Source organism: Brassica oleracea, chromosome C5 (assembly GCF_000695525.1).
Source record: "Brassica oleracea var. oleracea cultivar TO1000 chromosome C5, BOL, whole genome shotgun sequence".
Lineage (NCBI taxonomy): Eukaryota > Viridiplantae > Streptophyta > Magnoliopsida > Brassicales > Brassicaceae > Brassica > Brassica oleracea.
The window spans coordinates 46,316,307-46,338,642 of NC_027752.1; the positions used below are offsets into that span (position 1 = coordinate 46,316,307).

At 37.5% G+C, this 22,336-nt stretch overlaps 7 protein-coding genes across 8 annotated transcripts; 4 read left to right on the forward strand and 3 right to left on the reverse strand.

The window, feature by feature from the left end:
- The first annotated feature begins 595 nt into the window (after positions 1 to 595).
- Positions 596 to 2,609, forward strand: LOC106293897 (inositol-phosphate phosphatase). Its single transcript, XM_013729531.1, has 12 exons — positions 596 to 713; positions 801 to 856; positions 931 to 981; positions 1,064 to 1,144; positions 1,229 to 1,332; positions 1,423 to 1,507; positions 1,602 to 1,656; positions 1,746 to 1,789; positions 1,864 to 1,932; positions 2,026 to 2,126; positions 2,231 to 2,287; positions 2,386 to 2,609. The coding sequence occupies exons 1-12, from the start codon at positions 701 to 703 to the stop codon at positions 2,483 to 2,485; spliced, it is 816 nt and encodes a 271-aa protein (XP_013584985.1). The 5' UTR covers positions 596 to 700; the 3' UTR covers positions 2,486 to 2,609.
- Positions 2,610 to 3,160: 551 nt separating this feature from the next.
- On the forward strand, positions 3,161 to 5,172 carry LOC106293896 (zinc finger protein 830). 2 transcript variants are annotated; one of them, XM_013729529.1, is made up of 7 exons: positions 3,161 to 3,366; positions 3,476 to 3,575; positions 3,672 to 3,801; positions 4,049 to 4,310; positions 4,452 to 4,527; positions 4,613 to 4,659; positions 4,760 to 5,172. In XM_013729529.1, exons 1-7 carry the CDS (start codon positions 3,278 to 3,280, stop codon positions 4,944 to 4,946), a joined length of 891 nt encoding a protein of 296 aa, XP_013584983.1. In that variant the 5' UTR covers positions 3,161 to 3,277; the 3' UTR covers positions 4,947 to 5,172. The 2 variants fall into 2 exon arrangements, with proteins under 2 accessions (XP_013584983.1, XP_013584982.1); XM_013729528.1 differs by having other exon boundaries at positions 3,672 to 3,843; positions 4,760 to 5,061.
- A 1,487-nt stretch (positions 5,173 to 6,659) lies between these two features.
- Positions 6,660 to 10,605, forward strand: LOC106293891 (potassium channel SKOR). The gene is made up of 11 exons (XM_013729523.1): positions 6,660 to 6,904; positions 7,284 to 7,508; positions 7,588 to 7,651; positions 7,728 to 8,067; positions 8,142 to 8,437; positions 8,497 to 8,577; positions 8,715 to 8,813; positions 8,896 to 9,306; positions 9,373 to 9,743; positions 10,108 to 10,229; positions 10,308 to 10,605. The coding sequence occupies exons 1-11, from the start codon at positions 6,660 to 6,662 to the stop codon at positions 10,544 to 10,546; spliced, it is 2,493 nt and encodes an 830-aa protein (XP_013584977.1). The 3' UTR covers positions 10,547 to 10,605.
- LOC106293895 (U-box domain-containing protein 21) lies at positions 10,603 to 11,804 on the reverse strand. The gene has a single exon (XM_013729527.1). The coding sequence runs from the start codon at positions 11,740 to 11,742 to the stop codon at positions 10,615 to 10,617; it is 1,128 nt and encodes a 375-aa protein (XP_013584981.1). The 5' UTR covers positions 11,743 to 11,804; the 3' UTR covers positions 10,603 to 10,614.
- A 2,952-nt stretch (positions 11,805 to 14,756) lies between these two features.
- Positions 14,757 to 17,020, reverse strand: LOC106295973 (zinc finger CCCH domain-containing protein 33). Its single transcript, XM_013731992.1, has 7 exons — positions 16,730 to 17,020; positions 16,442 to 16,599; positions 16,279 to 16,341; positions 16,030 to 16,149; positions 15,698 to 15,943; positions 15,300 to 15,620; positions 14,757 to 15,208 (listed from the first exon to the last, which is right to left on the reverse strand). Exons 1-7 carry the CDS (start codon positions 16,782 to 16,784, stop codon positions 14,999 to 15,001), a joined length of 1,173 nt encoding a protein of 390 aa, XP_013587446.1. The 5' UTR covers positions 16,785 to 17,020; the 3' UTR covers positions 14,757 to 14,998.
- A 129-nt stretch (positions 17,021 to 17,149) lies between these two features.
- Positions 17,150 to 18,866, reverse strand: LOC106295974 (TIMELESS-interacting protein). The gene is made up of 4 exons (XM_013731993.1): positions 18,530 to 18,866; positions 18,336 to 18,458; positions 17,830 to 17,929; positions 17,150 to 17,688 (listed from the first exon to the last, which is right to left on the reverse strand). The coding sequence occupies exons 1-4, from the start codon at positions 18,833 to 18,835 to the stop codon at positions 17,345 to 17,347; spliced, it is 873 nt and encodes a 290-aa protein (XP_013587447.1). The 5' UTR covers positions 18,836 to 18,866; the 3' UTR covers positions 17,150 to 17,344.
- Positions 18,867 to 19,473: 607 nt separating this feature from the next.
- LOC106292434 (serine/threonine-protein kinase CDL1) lies at positions 19,474 to 21,647 on the forward strand. Its single transcript, XM_013728020.1, has 5 exons — positions 19,474 to 19,646; positions 19,762 to 19,925; positions 19,998 to 20,187; positions 20,271 to 20,668; positions 20,832 to 21,647. Exons 1-5 carry the CDS (start codon positions 19,553 to 19,555, stop codon positions 21,645 to 21,647), a joined length of 1,662 nt encoding a protein of 553 aa, XP_013583474.1. The 5' UTR covers positions 19,474 to 19,552.
- The last annotated feature ends 689 nt before the right edge of the window (positions 21,648 to 22,336 follow it).

Below are 22,336 nucleotides of genomic sequence, written 5' to 3' on the forward strand. Positions count from 1 at the left end.
TATCTTTGTTTAGAACAACACGATATTACCACTAATGTTTAAACATACTTTATCAATAAACATCGCATGAAGTAGTAGTTTGTGGTAGATGGTTGCTCACAAGTTACATCTTCACTAGTTCCAAAAAAAACCAATGCTCAATTTCCAAACGTTAGGCACCTTTACTTACGATTTACGATTTGATGATTTCAATGCAATTTAGACGAATACAATATAGGATAAGTAAATGTATCCATTTTTTACTAGACTTTCTTTATAAAAGTTTGGGTAAAAACAACATACAGTTTGTAGAAGTAGAATGTAATCAAATTTTAATTTGACTAGTAATTCTGTAGAGATTAATTCGGTAATACAATGTATTATCATACAGTGAGCCTCAGGCCCAAAGGCCACTCGAATTGGGCCGACCCGGATAAGAGAAAACTGATTCAGATCGTGGAGAGGAGGAACACTGGAGGGAGGATCAAATCTTTCCGCATTTCCGTAGATTCGACCATTCGAGTCCTCTCTATAAGGTGAAAGAACAAAACTTTTAAGGAAACGCTTTAACTGAGATTAGATTCCCCGAATATTCGCTCTGTGGCCAACCACAAAAAAACCGCTAACATTTTTTTTATCGTGTCTCCTTCTAGCAGAATCACCTAGAAACACAAAGCGTTACTATTTTCGTCTCCTCGCAACCTCCTCCAATCATCGAAAAATGGCTGAAAATGGTAAAAGACACTCTCATTCTCTTCCGTTGCCTCTTTTTGATTTTCCTCTTTCTCACTTTTTTTGCTGTTGTGTGACATTTGATGAAGGTTCTCTAGATCAGTTCTTGGCTGCTGCCGTTGATGCCGCTCAAAAAGCTGGACAGGTCTCTCTCTCTCTCTGCCTTGAGTGGCTGATCATATATATTAAATCTGGATCCTTTTGGTTTTGATTCTGCAGGTCATTCGTAAAGGCTTTTACGAGACCAAACATGTCGAACACAAAGGCCAGGTTTTTTTTTGTTTTCTGTCTCACAGTCGCAATATTGGTTTCCTTAAAACATGTCGGCATGTTTTTATAGCTATTTTTTTAGGTGGATCTGGTGACGGAGACTGATAAAGGATGTGAAGAGCTCGTGTTTAACCATCTCAAACAGCTTTTCCCCAATCACAAGGTTTTTTATTCTTCTCTCTTTGTTAGCTTCTTCCTTGCATTGCATTGTATTGTATTGATTGTTTAGCATTTTATTATGAATTAGTTCATTGGAGAAGAAACAACAGCTGCGAATGGTGTGACTGAACTAACAGACGAACCAACTTGGATCGTTGATCCTCTTGATGGGACTACTAACTTCGTTCACGGGTATATATAGCTCAATTCCCGTTCAAATGACTGTTTATTACGTTCTGCACAATTCATTTACAAAAACAAAACCAAATGCTGTTTCTGCAGGTTCCCTTTTGTCTGTGTTTCCATTGGACTTACCATTGGGAAAGTCCCTGTGGTTGGCGTCGTCTATAATCCTATCATGGATGAGGTAAAAGACTTCCCTTTCCCTTGATGATGCTGTGGACATGAATATAGCTCGATGATGTCTCTCAAACTTTACGTAATATCTAATGATTAAACAGATGTTCACAGGTGTCCAAGGGAAAGGAGCCTTCTTGAATGGCAAACCAATCAAAGGTTGATACTTTATATACATTCTTCTTTCCACACCTTACACTCTATAGATTTTGTTGGTCAATAAAAAATGTTCTTTTTTTTTGTTCCAGTGTCAACTCAGAGCGAGCTTGTAACCGCTTTGCTCCTAGCAGAGGTAAAAGCTGTCTCCCTTGTTGTGTTACACTAGACTGTTGTGAAGCCTCCGCTCATAACTTTATATGAATACAGGCGGGCACTAAAAGAGATAAAGCTACATTAGACGATGCTACCAACAGAATCAACAGTTTGTTAACCAAGGTGAAAATTCATTTGAGAGAGGAAACTCCATTTTTTGGATCCAACGACCTCTGCCGAAAAAATCATGAACTTGTCTTCTGTTTGATTCATCAGGTGAGGTCCCTGAGGATGGGTGGCTCGTGCGCACTGGACCTCTGCGGTGTCGCTTGTGGAAGGGGTGACATCTTCTATGAAATTGGTTTTGGCGGTCCATGGTAACATGTCTTTTTTTTTTTTTTTTTGCTTAGCTATCAGCCTATCACACAAGAGTTTGGCTCTTGCACAAACAAGACTTGATCATATTAATATCAATCCACAGGGACATTGCAGCAGGAATTGTGATTGTTAGAGAAGCTGGTGGACTTATTTTTGATCCGTAAGTTTACTTTTACAAAGCCAACACACACACACAATGCAACAATGGACAAAGCTTTTGAACTTGTTTTTGTTTGCATGTTGTGTAATTGGTCACAGATCTGGTAAAGAGTTGGACATCACATCGCAGAGAATTGCGGCTTCAAACGCTTCACTCAAGGAGTTGTTCGTGGAGGCGTTGCGGCTTACAAATGTGTGAAGTTACCTATTCTTTGCTATGGTCACACCTTATGAACCATGTGACCAATTAAAGCATTTCTTTTTACAACTATGTCACAACCAACTGATTTTTCGTTTGAAGTTATATTTCTCCTTTATGCTCATTCTAAAACTCTATATATTCGGTACCGAATTCTTTTTTTTCTCCATTTTGGAAGAGGATACACTTTTTAATACAACAACCGGCGAATGAAAGACAATTCCTATATACTAGAGCTCACATGATGCCCGTAACTAAAACCCACACCGGGACAACACAACTAATGCAAAAAGCTTGTAATTATTATTATTATTACTACTTTCGGTTTGGGTTTTCGTAAAATCTTTACCCCGTAATTATATACGCATATATAATATATACATATAAATATATGTGTATTAAGGACCCAAGAGCAAGGACCTCCAATAATCATGCCCTTAGATTGTCTTCTTCACAAATTCATGTTGCAATCTAAGTTGTGTCAATTTGTGATTAAGTGGACAAGTTTAAGGCCTTTTTTTGTCAATAAGTACATACTTAAGTACCTGAGAGAAAAGAGATAACGAGCCAGGCCCAGAATCAGCCGGAAAGTCCCAAATTCAAACCCGTATCAGATCGACCCGACCCGTAAAATAGAATTGAATCGCGGAGAATCAGCCGGAAAGTCCCAAATTCAAACCCGTATCGGATCGACCCGACCCGTAAAATAGTAATTCTGATTCTCACGGACGGGTGTGGTGAAATCTTTCTACTGGTTTGTCTGTGCGATTCTCAGATCTTCGCTTTTCGGTGATGGATGCTCAAGCGAAGAAGAAGGCGTTGTTCCGCTCCAAACTCAACGCCAAGAAGAAAGACTCCCGCATCGATTCTCCTCTCGTTAGGTAAAAACCCCTTCCCCTAATCGAACAATAGTGTATTGAGCAGCTGGAGTTAGGGATCGAGCTTTGTAGTTGTAGCGATTACAAATCTTCTTTGGGATTGGATTTGCAGGTACAACGAATCAGACCAGCCTGTGTGCCGAGTGTGCAATGTCGTGTTGAAGTCTGAATCACTATGGGATGTCCACCAAGCTTCTCGTAAGCATCACGAGGTAAGACTCATGCTCTTGTATTATGGATTGCTGCTTTGTAACTTATAGTCTCTGTTTATGTTTTTTTTTTGTTTTTGCAACTTAATGTTGGAACAGGCAATCGATAATTTAAAGGCTAGTGCAGCTGGAGTTCAACGAGGTAGCAAACCTGCTGAAACTAAGCCAACAAAACTTGTAGAAAGTTCGGCTGCTGCTATATCATCCAATTCTCAGACATCATCATCTGGTCTTCCTCCTAATTTCTTCGAGTCTTCTATTAAACATCCTGGTAAATGTGTTATGCTCTTCCCTTTATGGTTTAGATTTTTTTTTTTTTTTTTCTTTGTTACTAATAGTTGTAACAAATACATCTCTTATTAGATAGACTATCTGTGTTTAGTTGTTATTTTATCTCCATGGCATAGTAAAATGTGGAAAGCTTATGTTTATTGTGGAACAATTAACAAACTAATTAGTCAACTATATGTGTTCAGAATCTGCAGAAGTTGAATCGTCAAAACCTAAGAACGTGCATCAAGGTTCAGAAACAAATAAGACTAAAGGACCTCTTCCAGAGGGATTCTTCGATAATCAGCAAACTGATTCTTCAGATACCAAACCCACGATTGAGCCTAAAGAGAGTCAGACGCAGGCGACTGGTACAGTGGTGAAGGGAGCCCTTCCCACTGGTTTTTTCGATAATAAAGAAGCTGACCTGCTTGCCCGTGGAATAAAGCTTGTCAAACCAGATATTAAGTGAGTTTCTTGTTTCCCTTTAACATTCTTACTTTGAGATGTCGTGATCTTTATGTACTGGTTCTCTCCTCTGTTAGCTAAAAGTCTTCGTAGTATAGCTTTCTCTTAGTGAACTTATATAAGCATGGATACTTTTTACAGGGACGAATATAAAGAATTTGAGAAGTTGATACAAGAAGATCTGCAAGTAGTGGATAGTCGCATGGAAGAAGAAGAGGTCTGATAATTTTCTGTCAATAAAATTGTTTGACCCCATCTAAGCTCTGTTTATTAACTTAACCTCTTCGCACTATAATTTTCAGGTTGATGCTGCGGAAACCATTGAGGAGGAGGAACAACGAGAGCAAAGGTTATTTGAGACACAAGTTTGTTATAGCATGAAGATGAATGAAGTTGAATTACTTGTTTTAGTCAATACTTGGCCTTCTCTGTTTTATCTTCTTCTGTAGATCATACAAAGAGAAAGTGGAGATTCTGAAGAAGAGGAAGATGGAACTGAAAGCGGCTAGATTAGCTAAGCGCAGCAAAACCGCTGAAGGGTCAGTTAAAAAGCCGAAGAAGACTGAAGAAGAATCGCCCAGCGATGATGAGGATGACGAGGATTCTGCTGTTGATTGGAGAGCTCAGCATGTTTGAAATAAGTCAATGTTCCTCTAGTAAAACATTCAGTCTTGTGTTAGCAAATCCTCGGGGAAAAGGAATCAATTTCTCTTGCAGAATTTTCAAAGCTTATAATATGCGATTAATTATGGAGTTTGCGGTTATAATTTCATCACTGGAGCCTCTCGAAAGAGAGCTTCAGTATTTGAGGAAGAGTTAAACCTTTGGAACTACGGTAGTTGGTAAACACTTCACTTTATTATTCGTATTGTTTCATTTTCTACAGTTTTTTAACATATTTATAAATAAATAAATAACAGAGACATCTCTAGAAACCAATAAGGGTCAGTGTGTGTGCCCAACCATATACATGATTTATAATTTAAACACATATGAGTAACTAATCCATGTTGTATTATGTGGTATGTTACAGGGTATGTTTGGTTCTGTCTTCAAGACTAAACCCAAAAACCATTGACGTGAAATATTCAAATATAACCAAAGAATAACAAGAAAACAACAACGTTATGTTATCTGATTTGATAACTTGAAATGGAGTCTACAAATAAAAAGAGAAAACACCCGAAGCCAAGGTTGATCGGCTAATGCACATTGCACAATTGGTATAAACTAGTCTCCCATTGTAGCATAAACTAATTAACTAGTAACTTCTGACCTAACAAAAAAAGCACCTAAATACCATAACGTTATCTATATAATCATATGGCTTAAATTTTCACGTGAATTTTATAATATGCTAAAGGGTATGGCACAACGGGAATCAAAATATATTTCAGTTCAGTTTAGAGTCTATCTATCATAACACTTATATTGCTCCGTCATCACAACTTGCGGCTTTATGAACAGATAAGCGAAATGTAACTCTTAAACGCAATTTGCCAATCATCACGAAACTTTATGCCATGTTGTAACATTTAATGACTTGGTTATCTATCTATCTATAACTTGTGGTTATAAATAAGACTCTCGTCGTCTCACTTTTACGTGCTCTTCATGCAATCAAAGGTATTTATACACTCTGTCTACATCATTAATTCATCATTATCTTTTATTTTGTCCATATATGTCATAACGTTTTATAAGGCAGATAAATTAAGTTTTGTAACTAAACCCATATACGTTTTAGAAGAAAAAAAAAACGAAAATGTCTATAAATTTTGTCGCTTAGAGCATCTTTATCCGGAGGGTTTGTTAGCGTGTGGGTCCCGCGTAGGATCCACTTTTTTTTAAGAAACGGGTTACAAAAACTACTAAATAGTAGTCGGTTCTTAAGAGTTTCTTACACTGTTCGCGGGTCCCACTAGCACGTGGCGGTTCACGATTGGTTCGTTTTTTTTTTTTTAATTCGAAAAAGAAAAAAAAAAAAAAAAAAAAAAATTAAGAAACTCCATTTTCCATTTGGGGTTTGAGGGATAATGATGCTATTAGAAAAAAAAAAAAAAAAAAAAAAAAAAAAAAAAATTAAGAAACTCCATTTTCCATTTGGGGTTTGAGGGATAATGATGCTATTAGATGTTATTGTTCACCAAAATAACTCGAGTTGCTATTTTTTTTCCACCATCTGATCATTTTCAAAAAGTTGAAAACTCAGCCGCCAAATTTAGACGTAACTGAATATATTCATAAAAATAAAATAAAAGGAAAGAAGAGAGAAGAGAGAGAGAGAGGTTATCTTCTTCTTCTTCTTCGTCAAATCTCCGATTATCTGATTCACGTGATTAAGAGGTAATGGGAGGTAGCAGCGGCGGCGGAGTTTCGTACCGGAGCGACGTCGACTCGGACGTGGAGTTGGAGGATTACGAGGTGGACGATGATTTCGGAGAAGAAGGGATCGTCGAATCGGGTGGAAACAGATTCAATCCCCTCACGAATTTCTTAGGGTTAGATTTCACCGGAGGTAACGGCGGAAAGTTCACCGTCATTAACGGAATCAGAGACATTTCGAGAGGTTCCGTTGTTCATCCTGATAGCGGGTAAGGCGGTAAAAAAATCATATCCAGTCATATGTTTTAAAATATTTTGTTCCAAGTCCCTACATTTTTGTTTATTTAATTTAGCCACGTACGTCGCTTAGATGATGGATGGTTGGGTCTAATTGATTAGACTAATAATATGGGGTCAATTATAGTGAAAACAAAAAACTTAGGGACATGGGTGCTGTTTATTCTTATTCATCCATTTTCCCGCCATTTAATGACAACGTAATCAGTTTCTCAGTGGTCACAAATAACCGTTGGCTAACTAACCACTGAGACTGATCCTAAACCGAAGAATACTCTGTTTAGTTTAGCTGCAACAAAATATTAAAATCGGAATTGAAAGATTGATTATTAGATTTTAATCGATTTGTAGATGCTACAAGGCGTGGACCATGTTCATAGTGATATGGGCACTTTACTCTTCTTTCTTCACTCCATTGGAGTTCGGATTCTTCAGGGGATTACCAGGGAATCTGTTCATCCTCGACATCCTTGGCCAAATCGCTTTCTTAGTCGATATTGTGTTAACATTCTTCGTGGCTTATAGAGATAGCAGAACTTACAGAATGGTCTATAGACGCAGCTCCATCGCTTTACGGTACTATTAACTGCTCTCTCCTCTGTTTGTCTAAAGGAATGAGCTTTTAACTCTTTATGGTGTACAACAACTTTTGCAGCTACTTAAAATCAACTTTTATTATTGATTTTTTATCATGCATGCCATGGGATATCATCTACAAGGTACACATTTTTTTTTTTAATTATTTGTAAATCAAATGGGAAAAAATTGAAACTGGATATTTGAAAATTCAAACAGGTAGCAGGTCGAAAAGAAGAAGTGAGATACCTATTGTTGATAAGGCTATATAGAGTTCGTAGAGTCATCTTGTTTTTCCACAAAATGGAGAAAGACATAAGAATCAATTATCTTTTCACAAGAATCGTCAAGCTAATATTCGTCGAGCTCTATTGCACTCACACCGCGGCTTGTATCTTCTATTACTTGGCCACCACGCTTCCTGCTTCTCAAGAAGGATACACCTGGATCGGAAGCTTGAAACTGGGAGACTACAGTTACGCTAAGTTTAGAGAGATCGATCTCTGGACCCGTTACACCACTTCTATGTACTTCGCTGTTGTCACTATGGCAACTGTTGGTAAGTTCTGGAAAAAAAAAAAATTCAAAACTAGGTCAATCATGTTATGTTTCTGATGTTGTAGTTTGATGCAGGTTATGGAGATATACATGCGGTTAATATGCGGGAAATGATATTCGCAATGGCCTACATTTCATTTGACATGATTCTAGGAGCTTACTTGATCGGTAACATGACAGCTTTGATAGTAAAAGGTTCGAAAACAGAGAGATTCAGGGACAAGATGGCGGATATAATGAGGTATATGAACCGAAACAAACTCGGTAGAAACATCCGTGGTCAGATCACTGGTCATTTGCGGTTGCAGTACGAAAGTAGCTACACCGAAGCAGCTGTTCTTCAAGACATACCTGTCTCTATCCGCGCTAAGGTAATGAAGATCAGATGCATGCTTTAAAAATTGGTATAAACTTATGTTTGCTACTGCAGATCGCTCAAACTTTATACTTGCCGTATATTGAGAAAGTTCCTCTCTTCCGTGGCTGCTCATCTGAGTTCATTAACCAGATTGTAAGCCTTATTGATTTGGACTGTATACATCTTTTAATACTGGCGGTTCGGAGTCCAAGTCTGTAATCTATCAGGCCCGAAACGATAGCATGTAGTATTAGTTTCATTTTCAGACATTTATTGTTCTGTTTTTACAGGTTATAAGACTTCATGAAGAATTTTTTCTCCCTGGAGAAGTTATAATGGAGCAAGGAAGTGTTGTTGATCAACTCTACTTCGTTTGTCATGGTGTATTGGTAAACAAATCTCAAATTAAACCCTTAGTAAATGTCTCAAAATTAAAAGTTAGTAAACATGATTTTTGTAACTTAAACTCAGGAGGAGATAGGTACAGCTAAGGATGGATCTGAGGAGATAGTATCGCTACTTCAACCAGATAACTCTTTTGGAGAGATTTCAATCCTCTGCAACATTCCTCAGCCTTACACAGTTCGAGTTTCCGAGCTGTGTAGGATTCTAAGGCTAGACAAACAATCTTTCATGAACATTCTTGAGATATATTTCCATGACGGACGGAGGATACTCAACAATCTGCTTGAAGGGAAAGAATCTAACGGCCGGATTAAGCAGCTGGAATCAGATATAACCTTTCATATCAGTAAACAAGAGGCAGAGCTAGCTTTGAAGTTGAACAGCGCTGCTTTCTACGGTGATCTTTACCAGCTTAAGAGCTTGATCCGAGCTGGAGCTGACCCAAATAAAACAGATTATGATGGAAGATCCCCTTTGGTATGCTCTTTTAAAATCTTCTCCTTAACCAAACTTTGAAACATATCTAATATGTTTTTTTAACAGCATCTTGCAGCTTCTAGAGGATATGAGGACATCACACTGTATCTTATTCAAGAATCAGTAGATGTAAACATCAAAGATAAACTGGGGAACACGCCGTTACTAGAAGCAATCAAGAACGGGAACGATCGTGTTGCTACCTTGCTTGTGAAAGAAGGTGCAACGTTGAGTATAGAGAACGCAGGGACTTTTCTTTGCACTGTGGTTGCCAAAGGAGACAGCGATTTCTTAAAACGTCTTCTCAACAATGGTATTGATCCAAACTCTAAAGATTATGATCAGAGGACACCTCTTCACGTTGCTTCTTCTGAAGGATTGTATCTCTTGGCAAGACAGTTGGTCGAAGCAGGTGCTAATGTCCTAAAAAAAGACAGGTATATATACAATATTCTGATTCTCTATTTTACCAACTAAGTAACTGTGATGCTCAAAAAATCATTAAATGGTAATTATGCATAAATGACTAGCGACTAGACATATTATTCAAGGAATATGCAAGGTTAAGGATTAACGAATTATTGATCTATTTTATATATTTTATATTTATATAAAATATTTCGCGTTTTGGATTTAATTGTAAATTTTTTATCTATAATAGAACAATTTAAGTCGATTGATTTTTTTTTTTTTTTAAAACTGTTTCGCCTAGTAGTTGACGCCTATGACCGATTTTTAGAACCATAAGTAGCGGTTAGATATAAGCAGCGGTTTATTAACTGTTATTTGTATTTGAATCAGGTGGGGAAATACTCCTCTAGATGAAGCCCTAGTTTGTGGAAACAAGATGTTGATAAAACTACTTGAAGACGCTAAGACTTCTCAGATGTCTTCGTTTCTGAATAGCTCTAAAGAGATCAAAGGTAGTTTATATTGAACTTACTAACGTTTCTATTGAATGTTTAACACATTAACGAGCTGTTTGAATGATCTATCTCCAGATAAAGTTTATAAGAAGAAATGTACAGTCTATTCTTCACATCCGAATGATTCCAAAGAGAAAAGAAGACGTGGGATTGTATTGTGGGTGCCTCGAAGCATAGAGGAGCTCGTAAAAACTGCAGCAGAACAGTTGAATTTTCCGGAAGCTTCTTGTGTTTTGTCTGAAGATGAAGGTAAAATTATTGATGTAGAGTTGATAAGTGATGGACAAAAACTGTATCTGACTATTGAAACATAATATGATTCAAGACAATTTTCAAAAACATAGTAAATACAAAAGAATTGTGTTGTGCATTGTTTGTTTGATTAAAATGATTTCTTCACGTTCTTCAAATGCATAGAAGAATCGACACAGTTTGTGTTCTCCATCTCGTTTCTACATCGGTTTAAGTTCCGCAACAGCTCGCTGGCTCTCTCTTTAGTCTTCTCCTCGCACCCGACTTGTAAAACCACTAAGAGTTTCTCGAAGGCACCAACTTGAAGAGCTTCAAGCAACACATCTTCTCTGTTCTTTCTCCATAGCTTCCAGAGAATAGAGACCGAGCATTGCGTTGCGAGATCCGAAACGCGTAGGATCTTCTTCACAACAAGAGGAACGATCAAAGCGTTTCGAAGAACGTCTTCTCTGCTTTGCTCGTTGTCGCATACGACGTTTAGAACCACGAGGCATCTCTCGCAAACGCTCTTTTCGGCGTTGTTCACGATCATCTCTGCGATCAATGCGACCAAACCCAAGTTCACGAGTTTTAAAGCGGTCTTGTTGTCACATGAGATGATTCTATATATTGCCATTATAGATGCTTTCGTCGAGCTCGTGGAAACAGAGTCTTTGATGATCTTTATCAATCCTTCGAAAGCTCCTTCGATGTCTGTTAACGCGTAGACAAACCTCTTGTCTATTGCCATAACCTCTCTGATGCAAAACACTGCGTTTTGCCTCGTTTTAGCGTCTGGAGCGTTTAAGAACCGCGCGAGAGCGTTGAGGGAAGCAGTTGATCCCATCTTGGAGAAACCCTCTGTTCGACTCAGAGGCAACCAAGAAGTTATAACAGACAAGACTTCCTCCAACAGACGCGCGTGTTCCTCGCGCGTCGACGCGAATCTTTGGAAGCAAGAAGTTAACTCCGAAACGACGCCGTATTGGAGCAGCCACTTCTTGTTCGTCTCTCCGTTGTCTCTTGCCAAGTTCTTGATTTTACTAACAATCTCCAAACACTCTGCATTTTCCTCGCGAGCCGTCGCGTTTTCAAGTCTCCGGCATATCTCAACCGCATCACGCGGTGTCAACGGCGCGAGCGGTGACTGAACCAGCTCGATCTTTGATGATCGGAGTTGAGCCGGGACTTTAATTTTCACGACAGAGGTATCGCCGGAAGTCGATAGGTTACGTCTCTCTGCTCTTCTTCCTCCTCTTGATCTCCATGGTAACACCATAATCTCTTCTTCTTTCTTGTTTGTTTGGTTTAATATGTGATGTTTATATAAAATAAAGTTGATTCTTTACGTGTTTATATACATGCATGTATGAGGTTTGGTAGTTATATATAATATACATAGGATAGGAGGACGTGGTCAAAGAGGTTGTATAAGCTTGAAAATATGAAAAGGTATGAAATGGAAAACTTTGATTAATCTTTGTGAACTGTATTGGAATGTTGACCGTTGAAATCTTTGCAATTCGTTTCTAGGTCCTGATTTGTGACGCTTTTTAGCTGATTTTTTAATTACTGTATTATTTTCATTTAAATAAAATTAAGAAAGATTAGTAATTAGATCATACCAAGAACCATTACAGTATATTATAATAAACTATAGATCACGCGTGTTTTCCCTTAACTAAATGCATACTTTAGGTTTTTATTACATCAGTTGTCAATACTACTAATTAGCTCGAGGTATTTGGAATAGTTACGTTAATGAGTATAACGTATAGTACAAAATAACAAACTACAAAAGCGTTATGAACTTATGTATTTGAATTGGACTCGACCGGAAAACGTATGTGAGACTCAATGTGTGAATAAGAAATAGTCATTATTGAAATAAAAATTGATTATACTGTGAGTTATGTATTTGAATTGGACTCGACTGGAGAACGTATGTGAGACTCAATGTGTGAATAAGAAATAGTCATTATTGAAATAAAAAAATCGATTATACAGTGATTTTTTAGACCGCCGTGTAAAAAACCGAGTAAACGAAAGACTTTGGACCAAGGCGTGTGCGACTCGGGGCTGGGTCGCATTTCTGTCTCCGGGGTCCGTGTTTGTTTACTTTTCCCCCGCGTCATGGTTTCTCCAATCATGTCCAACATAAATAATTAATATACACGTAACACTTCCAATCAAAAAATATACATACGTGCTAAGAAAGTTACAAGTATCTGTATAAAAAGGAATATTCAATTTGACCCAATTTGGTTTGGGCTTTCGGATAACCGTTGGGTTCAAATCGGGTTCGGATATGACACATTGGTTTTGGATCAGTTTTGTATCACATTCTAGCACTCATAAAATAATTATATATAGTTCGGATTCAGGTTATATCGAATCAGTTGGGATAATCCGAAGTAAAATTTTAAAGAAAAACATAAGAAATATATACATATTTATATAGAATTGGATATTTAAAATACTTATTTAATATTTATTGTTTGATATTATATCAAAACAAATATGAAGTTGAATATTTGAAGTATATATATTTATGTTTCAACTATATATCTGCATAGTAATTTAGATATTCAGATCGGTTTCTTCGAATATTATTTCGGTTTTTTAGTTCTTCGGGTTAAACATTCGATTATATAACACTTTAGGTTTGGATATGTTTTGTAACACCCTCCGAAATGTCAAAACCCACTCGGCCTTTTTTACATTTTAAACTAGGTACAAATAGATTTTTTCGGTTCAGGTTTAGGTTTTATGCACATGACTAGCCCCAATCAAAACTATTTTAAAATGATTTTAAATACTAATATTTAAAATATTCGGAGCCCAATGAATCCACACAAAAATATGTAATGTGGCCGAAGAAAAATCACAGTAGAAAAATATATATGGGCTTATGGGCCCATAGTTAAGACCGGACCCTTCTAGGGTGTTTAATGGGCTCAAGTATGTACTGAAGCAGAAATGTATCTATACATCTTCCATATACTTGTACAAGTCCATGTATTGCACAGTTTCGTTCAAATCACTCCTTTGGTATATGAAACTGTAAGTGCTCTATTAGAGAGCCAATTAATGCAAACTGTAATGAAGCAAATTCATGTCTAGATTCGTTAGACAGTTTGGGGTTGATGGTTAGGCCTTGCAGGATCAAATCTAACACATTATGTAGTATTGATAAGCTTGGCCTAATTTGTTACTGGTATGTATCAATGGTTTTGTCTTTACAAAGAAGTTGTTGCTTTACTGCTGAAATAATTATCTCAACTAGACAATTCCACAACAAAATTTATAATTATCCCACAGCCAACACATTCAGAATATCATATTAATTAATATGAAACTCCATATACCAACTCCAAGGAACAGAAGATTTCCATGAAGAAAAATTGTAATGGAGGTTCAGATTCAATATTGTCATCTTCCGACACAAATTTGGTACAGAGATATAACCTATTTGCTTTATAGATGACTTTAAACTTAGATTTTCCGACATAAACTAGCACAAATATGGGAAAACAATTATGATAAAGTGTAATAGTGTTTCCTCCAAGTAACTACTCCATGGAAGAGAAAGACTTCCATGAAGATAATGTCATGGAGGTTGAATGAACTGATGTTGTCATCTTCCGACACAAAATTGATACAAAATTATAGCCTATTTTGCTTTGTAGATGACCTCAGAGATTATATAAGTAAAAAAAAACTAAAAAATAACGAAGCTTTCAAACACAACCAGAGATCCTAGATTATAGAAACTGAGATTGAAGGAAAGAGGGATGAACACATAAGTTATATACTCATAGCTGTTTAGGGCAAACCCATTGAGTGAAGCAAACGACGCCGCTTAATAATAAATTGGGCTTTTGTTAGTTCAATATTTAATATGTGCTGAACTTGTTCCTATTGGGCTATATAGGCTCGCTAGACAACAAAAGTAGTGACGTCTACGCTGATCTGGAATTTTTTTTCCCCTCAAGCTGATTCAGCTTCGACGACGATTGATGAGAAATAGAGAGATCTTTCTACGTCATTCGATTTCATTACCAAAGCTTAGTTTGTTGTAGTGGAGCTATTGGATTCATGCTCCTTTTTTGACAAAAATAAAATGCAAACACCAGGACTGTTAAAAAGACAGATATTGAAAAAAGAAATATGAAAAGTCAACAGTAATAATATGAAAAAAGTGTATATGAAAAGTCAACAGTAATAATATGATAAATCTTGAACCGGTAGTAAGAAGATTATATAGGACGTTCAAAAAAAAAAACCATTGTGTACCTTATTATTTCCTCCAAAGTCAAAATATGAGGAAATTACTTTTATTCACCTGATTCACCAAATGAATATTACAACAATGGCGATCAGATCAGATCAGATATTACTTGTATAAATCACCTCCTCTATACATTATTAATATAAATGCTTCAGATTAAATGAGAAAGACAAGAATTTACAGATTCCTCTCTGAAAAATCAAAGTTTTTTGAAGCTCTCTTCTTCACTCAGTGCTGCTGTGTATCAGTTGGTAGTGTCTTCCCCAGAGGTAGTTGCTTGTCTTGTTTCAGACACTGAGACTCTTCTGGAATGTCCACCTGATGTTTCCACAACCTCATCTGTCTCTGAAGCCGTGTTGTCGTATGCGAATACTTCCATTGGGTGATGAAATTTACAGCTTGGACCAAACTTGCAGATTCCATAGCGACTATAGAACACACACAACGGTTCTCCCTATATCCAAATCAAAAGAAAACAATTAGAACCGAGTTCTAATGTAATTCAAGATGCGTTTCTTTTCTAAAGTTTGTTGAAAACAGCTTACAGGGCGTAACGGTAGGCCAATGGGACTTAAGAGACAATCAGGAGGAGGAGCTTGTCTATCTCTAGGATGATGAAACTTGCAAACTGTGCCAAATTTGCAGTCTCCTGTCTTCATGTAGAATTGGCATTCTGGTTGTCCTGGTCTCTCCGGGAAAACGCTTTCACTTGGTAATGCATAGAACCCTCCTAATGGAACAGAGGATGCCGTATTGAGACCAGAGACTGACCCTTGAGACTGAGAGCCAGCCTCGTTTTGCTGCATGTTTCTGTAGTTGGTGTGATCATTTCCAGTACCTGAAGGAGAAACTGAGCCGAGCTGACCCTGAAGAAGAAAACATCGATAAAAAGATCAAAAGCAAGTCAGACTTAGCTGAAGGTTACTTTTTGGACACAACTTACGGTGTAAGGGTTCCATCCTTGAACGGGTACAACTCCTTGAGGCATAAGCAATGGGGTGTAGCCAGAGGGATCTTGCCATCGAGGGCTGGGAATAAAAGATGCGCTTGACCAAGAATAAGACTGTTGTTGGCCTGAAGTAGGAACCATGAGGCCGGTTGTTGGTTGAGGCTGAGGATGGTTGAATTTACAAGTGGCGCCAAATTTGCAGTGTCCGGTTCTTAGAAAATAAGCACAATCAACCTCATTCTGCAAATTGTTTAACAACATAGAATCACTAAAAGGGATGAAACAAAGTCAAGTGTTATTATAAAAACAGAAATTCTCAAACGTACAGAGCGTAGAGGATAGCCTAACATATTGAGTGAGACTCGTCCAGCAATCCCAGCTTTGTTCCTGGGATGATGAAACTTACATGTTACTCCAAACTTGCAGGTTCCTGTTTTCAAATAGTACTACACAACCCCCAAAACATATAATGTAAGTTAGTCTGTGCAAGAAGATGCTAATTTACAATGGAAAAATGAATTTCTTATAAACATTATTTCATTATGCAACAGAGGAGAGAGTATTGAATAATTCACCTCGCATTCAGGCTGACCAATCCTTTCAGGGTATTCTCCTCTCATCCTTGCAGTGGCTATAACCTATAAGAGAGATACCAAAAACACTCTCTCAGAAAAAGCTTCCAACTTTGGATCCGACCAAACAGATCTCTGAACTCAAAAATCAGACACAAGAACACACCAGTTCACGATCAGGAGGATGGTTGAAGCGACAAGTGGAACCAAATCTACAAAGACCAGTTCTGATGTAATAAGAACAATTGGGCTCTCCTGGTCGTTCCGGGTAAGAACCAGCTTCCATCGTTTCATCTTGACTCAAACTCATTTGCCACATTGCCTCTGATCATCACAACCCCATCCAAAAACAGGAACAGAACTCGAGATTAAACCCAATCCATAAAAAATAAAAAATAAAAAAATTATTTCGGATCAAAACTGGAAAAGAAGAGGAAGAAGAAATTGAAGGGACCTTGAGTCATCAGAGGCGAAAGAGAGGACATAGGAACTCCGGCGTTAAAATCCATAGGCGTGAAGAGGAATGTCTCCGACAATGATGATGAAGATGAGCATAAGACATTATTACACAGTCATCACTCTTATGTGATTCGCCGATCCTCTTACAAGAAAACGAGAGTAGTGGCGACAATGGACATAGATGAAGACGACGACGAATCGAGTGAACAGAGAGACAGAGGAGAGAGAGGAAGTGATGAGAGAGACGAAAAGCTAAAAAACGTTCTCCTCTCACCTCCACACAAAAGATACAAAGAAATTTAGAGATTAATTTATTAAAAAGTTGATGCAAATAGTAAGCCGAAACTACCCCTACCACCGATGTTTTTTGCTGCCACTTTTATTTTATCTTCTCCACCTAAATTGGACGGTAGAGAACAAGTCACACCATTTTTATTATTTTGTTTCATTATCTTTGTCCTCTTCTGTGTATGGGTTTATTCATACAATATTAGAAAACCAAACCAAACCAAAAGTCTTACACATTCATTGGTTTACAATTCATTAATTATAACAATCAATCAAAACACCAAATCCCAATAGAACAGAACATCTGGTAATGAAGCTAAACCTAAGCTTGATTTGGTTCTAACCTTGCTTTGGCTCGTTCGAGAGCTTTGAGCCGATTCGCTTCCATTCGTAGTCTCTGTTCCTCGGAAATATTCTGAGCTCTCTCCATTGCCTTCAATCTATTAGCTTCCATACGTGCTCTTTGCTCTTCTGTAAGTTCATTGCTTTGATCCATGTTCTGTTCATCGCTCGGTAGCTTCTGAGTAGGTCTGGAGTCCGTTGCACTAGCAAATATCTCATTCAAGATACTGTCTTGAAAGGCATCAGCATTTGTATCAGCATCCACGGTCTTCTTTGATGGTATGTTCTCCTCGTCATAACTTGGCTGATCCATATCTACATCACCTACACAAAAAAAAAAAAGAGTTTTCATCACAAACAAAACAAGATTGTACTGAAGTGAACCTAAGTTGGAATGCAGCCACACAAGAAGCCTTTCTTTTTTTTTTCAGAGTCAAGGGGGGAAAGCTGATATGTGTTACATACGTTGATCATCAGAATGAGCAGCATTTTCCTCCTGCTTGTCGTATAACTTATTTGGATCAACTCCACTGGCGACCCTTTCCCTCAGTTCGTTTATACAAATCTAAAAAGGAAAACACATAACCAAAGTTTTAACGCAAATGCAACATACTCATTGAGTGAAAATATATAGTTTCTAGTTACTTGTAGAACCTAAAGGATGTAAGGGAAGCAAATATATTAAGGGTATGAGGAGCACAATGATCATATTACCATGACAGCCTAACACATTCTCAGATTCTAGTACTTGAAACTATCAAATCAACACATGATTGACTGACTCATCACTGAACTAAAAAAAACAACGAGCAATGTAACTCTGGTTTCAGCAATCTTGACTACCACAGGTTTATACAATCAGAATATCTATTCAGATATCAAAACCGGATTCATAGATTCACAATTGCCACTAGGAAACACTTCAAGGTTGCATGAAGAACAGTTAAAACATCAGAAGAAGCTAATTGTACCTTGACACGCTTAGTAGAAGCGACTTGTTGGACCTTATGCACAAACTGATCAAAGGAGTAGTAAGGTAGCAGATGAGAGTGCCACTCACTGTACATCCTTATCAAATTCCCCAAATCGCTAACCTAAAACAAAAACAATTATCTCATCAAATCTGATCAAAACAGTTCTCAATCTGATAATGATCATAGGTTACCTCTTTCCCTCGCCCACGATACTTGAAGGATCTAGGGAAGTGGCGAAGAACGTAGCCGAGACCATCCTCCGAGAGCAGCGTCTCAGGTGTTAGCTTAGGCCTTGGGACTCTCGCCTTCGTCGCTTTGGGAAGAACAGGTCCCCCGGCGGCGGGGTTTCCACTTTTGGGGAAAGATCTCTGCGAGTCGTTGTTAGGGGTTTGAGAAGATGGCGCGGGATCGCCGCCCGCCGGAGCCGAGGAAGGGCAATCGCGAGACCAGTGACCAGGTCGGCCGCATTTGAAGCATCCCGTCGGAGCTGATTCCATCTTTACGCCTTTCGATCTTCTCTCTCTCTCTCTCTCTCTCTCTTAGGTCTTATCAGATTCAACTGCGAAATTCGTTTTGGCGGTTTAGTTTTTTTTCAGTGGCGGGAAAATGTGTATTGGATGAACCGGACGGGTTTTAATCGACCCGGTTTCTCTTACTAAATTTTATTTAACAAAATTTATTAAATACTAGCATGAATAGTTTTCAGAAAGAAAAAAAAAACTAGCATCAATTAGACTATGTGGATCTTTTCATAATATATAGTCTATCAATTTATTTAGGACTAACATTTTAAAATTACTTATAACATACCAAAATTAGCAAAAATATACTTATTGTAATTGACTATTGGACAAACTAATTCATTTTTATCTTTATTTGGGAGCATAACTATTATTTTTACAAATACAACTTAGATTTTACGCTAGCCTAAAAAGAAGGATGTTGTTCACCGTGCTTTTGGGAGAGGTAAACTTTTTTCTCGAGAGAGAATTTTGTAAAAATCCTTCTTATTCGGAAAAGTAATTCTTCATCATCAATTCCAATGGCTTGGATTTGTCTCTTTCATTTTTCTCTTGTGTTTCTTCTTTCACGTGGGTCGTTCAATCTCCACGAAGGACCGGAGCCATTGCTAAATCCTTAACAAAACAAAATGTTTGTTTTTCTTAAACAGCTTTTTAACCCTTCTAATTACTTAGATTAAATTTTGGAACACCATGCATTGTTTTCCATGTTTCTCTACGCCAAAGAGTAAAAAATCTCCAACTAGGAATGAGACCGACGACAATGAAACCAGACCACATGCACACGGTATGTATGTCCTAACGTTGCCACCTTTGTGAGTGTCGAAGATTGAAAACCCATTTCTTAGTCCTTGATTCGATCAGCAATAACAACTATTACTCTATTTTTGTTGTTCTTGAAGAGAATAAACATGCAGATGAAGCAGAGCAATTGGAAGAAACGACGTTGAAGACGTTCACTTTCCGAGAACTAGCGACCGCGACAAAGAATTTCCGGCAAGAATGTTTGTTAGGAGAAGGTGGCTTCGGCAGGGTTTACAAAGGAACCCTTCAACCTACTGGCCAGGTGAGAATTATATACATTTCATTGATCCATCCTCGCCATAATAACTAATGTCTTGTTTTGGAGAATGTGTAGGTGGTGGCTGTAAAGCAACTAGACAAGCATGGACTGCATGGGAACAAGGAGTTTCAAGCAGAGGTCTTGTCATTAGGCCGACTCGATCATCCCAATCTTGTTAAGCTTGTAGGCTATTGTGCCGATGGAGATCAAAGACTTTTGGTTTATGATTATGTCACAGGAGGTTCTCTCCAAAACCATCTTCATGGTATATGTATAGATTATTTCTTGCGACACGTTTTTAACTTCTTACGAGGGAAAGATGAAATATTTGGATGTTTGGTTTTGCAGAGCCAAAATCAGACCGTGAACCAATGGACTGGACGACAAGGATGCAGATAGCGTACGGTGCAGCGCAAGGGCTTGACTATTTGCACGATAAAGTGAATCCACCCGTGATATACCGTGACTTGAAAGCTTCAAACGTTTTGTTGGACGATGACTTGTGTCCTAAGCTTTCTGACTTTGGCCTGCATAAGCTAGGACCAGGGACAGGTGATAAGATGGTGGCTTTAACTTCTCGAGTAATGGGAACTTATGGTTACTCCGCTCCTGAGTATACACGAGGAGGAAATCTCACCTTGAAATCAGATGTCTATAGCTTTGGAGTTGTGTTGCTTGAGCTCATCACTGGTCGAAGAGCTCTTGATACTACTAGACCTAATGATGAACAAAACTTAGTTTCTTGGGTAAGTAAACAAACCATTAAGCTGTTTTTAAAATCATAAATGTTACATGGTTTCGGGCCTGGGGAGATTACGGACTTCAGCCCCGAACCTCCTTGGTATTCAAAAAAAAAAAACCATAAATGTTTCTTTAAAAAAAAAAAACTATTTTCCCATTTCTTTGTAGGCACAACCATTGTTTGGAGATCCAAAGAGATATCCTGATATGGCAGATCCAGTTCTTGAGAATAAATTTTCAGAGAGGGGACTAAACCAAGCGGTGGCGATAGCTTCAATGTGTGTGCAAGAGGAGGCAACAACTCGTCCTCTGATAAGCGATGTAATGGTTGCACTTAGCTTCCTTTCCATGTCTAAAGAAGACGGTGTTCCCACAACTGTTCCTATCTTATCCTTCAGGGACAAGAGCATGTCTATAGCCTTAAGCCGACATGATTCAGATCTTGCATCTTCTAAACTAGCAGTAGAAGATGAAAAGTCTAGTACATCATCAGACAAAGAATCATCTGTGGACAGCATGAAGGAGAGAGTAATCAAACGTGAGGAGGAAGATAGCTTGAGCGAATCTGATGATGGGTCTGGTTCTAACTCGGATGAAGAACAAGAAGAGGATCGAAACAGTTTATCAACAGAGCCTATTGATGAGAAGAACCAGGCGCAGAGCTTGAAGATAAACTATAGATATAGTTGGGAAGAAGTGGATGTTAGTGATGAGAAGCTAAGCAGTAAAGGCAGCCAGAAATCAAATGATGAGAGCATATATTCGTGCTATGATATTGAAGTAGATCATGATGATTTACCTAGGAATGAAAAGCATATTCATCTTGAGCACATTCATAGCTCGAAATCCGAGGATGATCAAAGTGTTTATTTTGATGATGAGCCAGGAGATGACAATGAGATATCTTTTCATCGGATAAAATCGGAGGTGGATGTTGATTATGTTGAAGATGACAGTGGAACTTCTTTGCACCCAGTTAAATAAAAGGTTTAAAGTGATTCTACATAAGATTGAAACTTTCTTCATGGTTTTTTATTCATCCCTTAATGCTAAAGACAAAAGAATTTGAATCTTTTGGAGATTTATTTTTTGAAAAACACTCTCAGTTAGGAATAATAATATACACTTTGAAATTTTCCTTTACAAATCTATAACCATTTCTATTTGTATATGATGAGGATATTTTGGATTGATAGATAGCGTACCAAATGTACAGATCAGTTGATCTGATTAAAACAAAAAACATAGTCAGAAGTTGTGACTTTTATTATTACATACATATATGGTGTTTTGAAAACCTTAATGAAACACATTAAAGTGTCAGTCTCCTCTCTCTCTTCCTCAAAGTAGGATTTTCTAGATTTATTTTTTGTTCCAAAATGATAAATTTTCTGAAATTTTAAGAACATTTTAGTAGTTAATGTTGAAAAGTTGTATACTTTTAAGAAACATTAATTGAAAATATTTGAATTGTTTGAATAATATTGGTTGATATTTATTGGAAAATATATAGTAAAATAAATAATAAATTCAATTGTAAATATTTATTATATTCTTAATATGCTTGAATACTCTAGAAAATCTTTTTTTCGGGAACGGAGGGAATAGTATTTTAAACAAACGACAAAAAAGCATGTGTGACATAACAAATAACAAAGACCTAAATATGAATC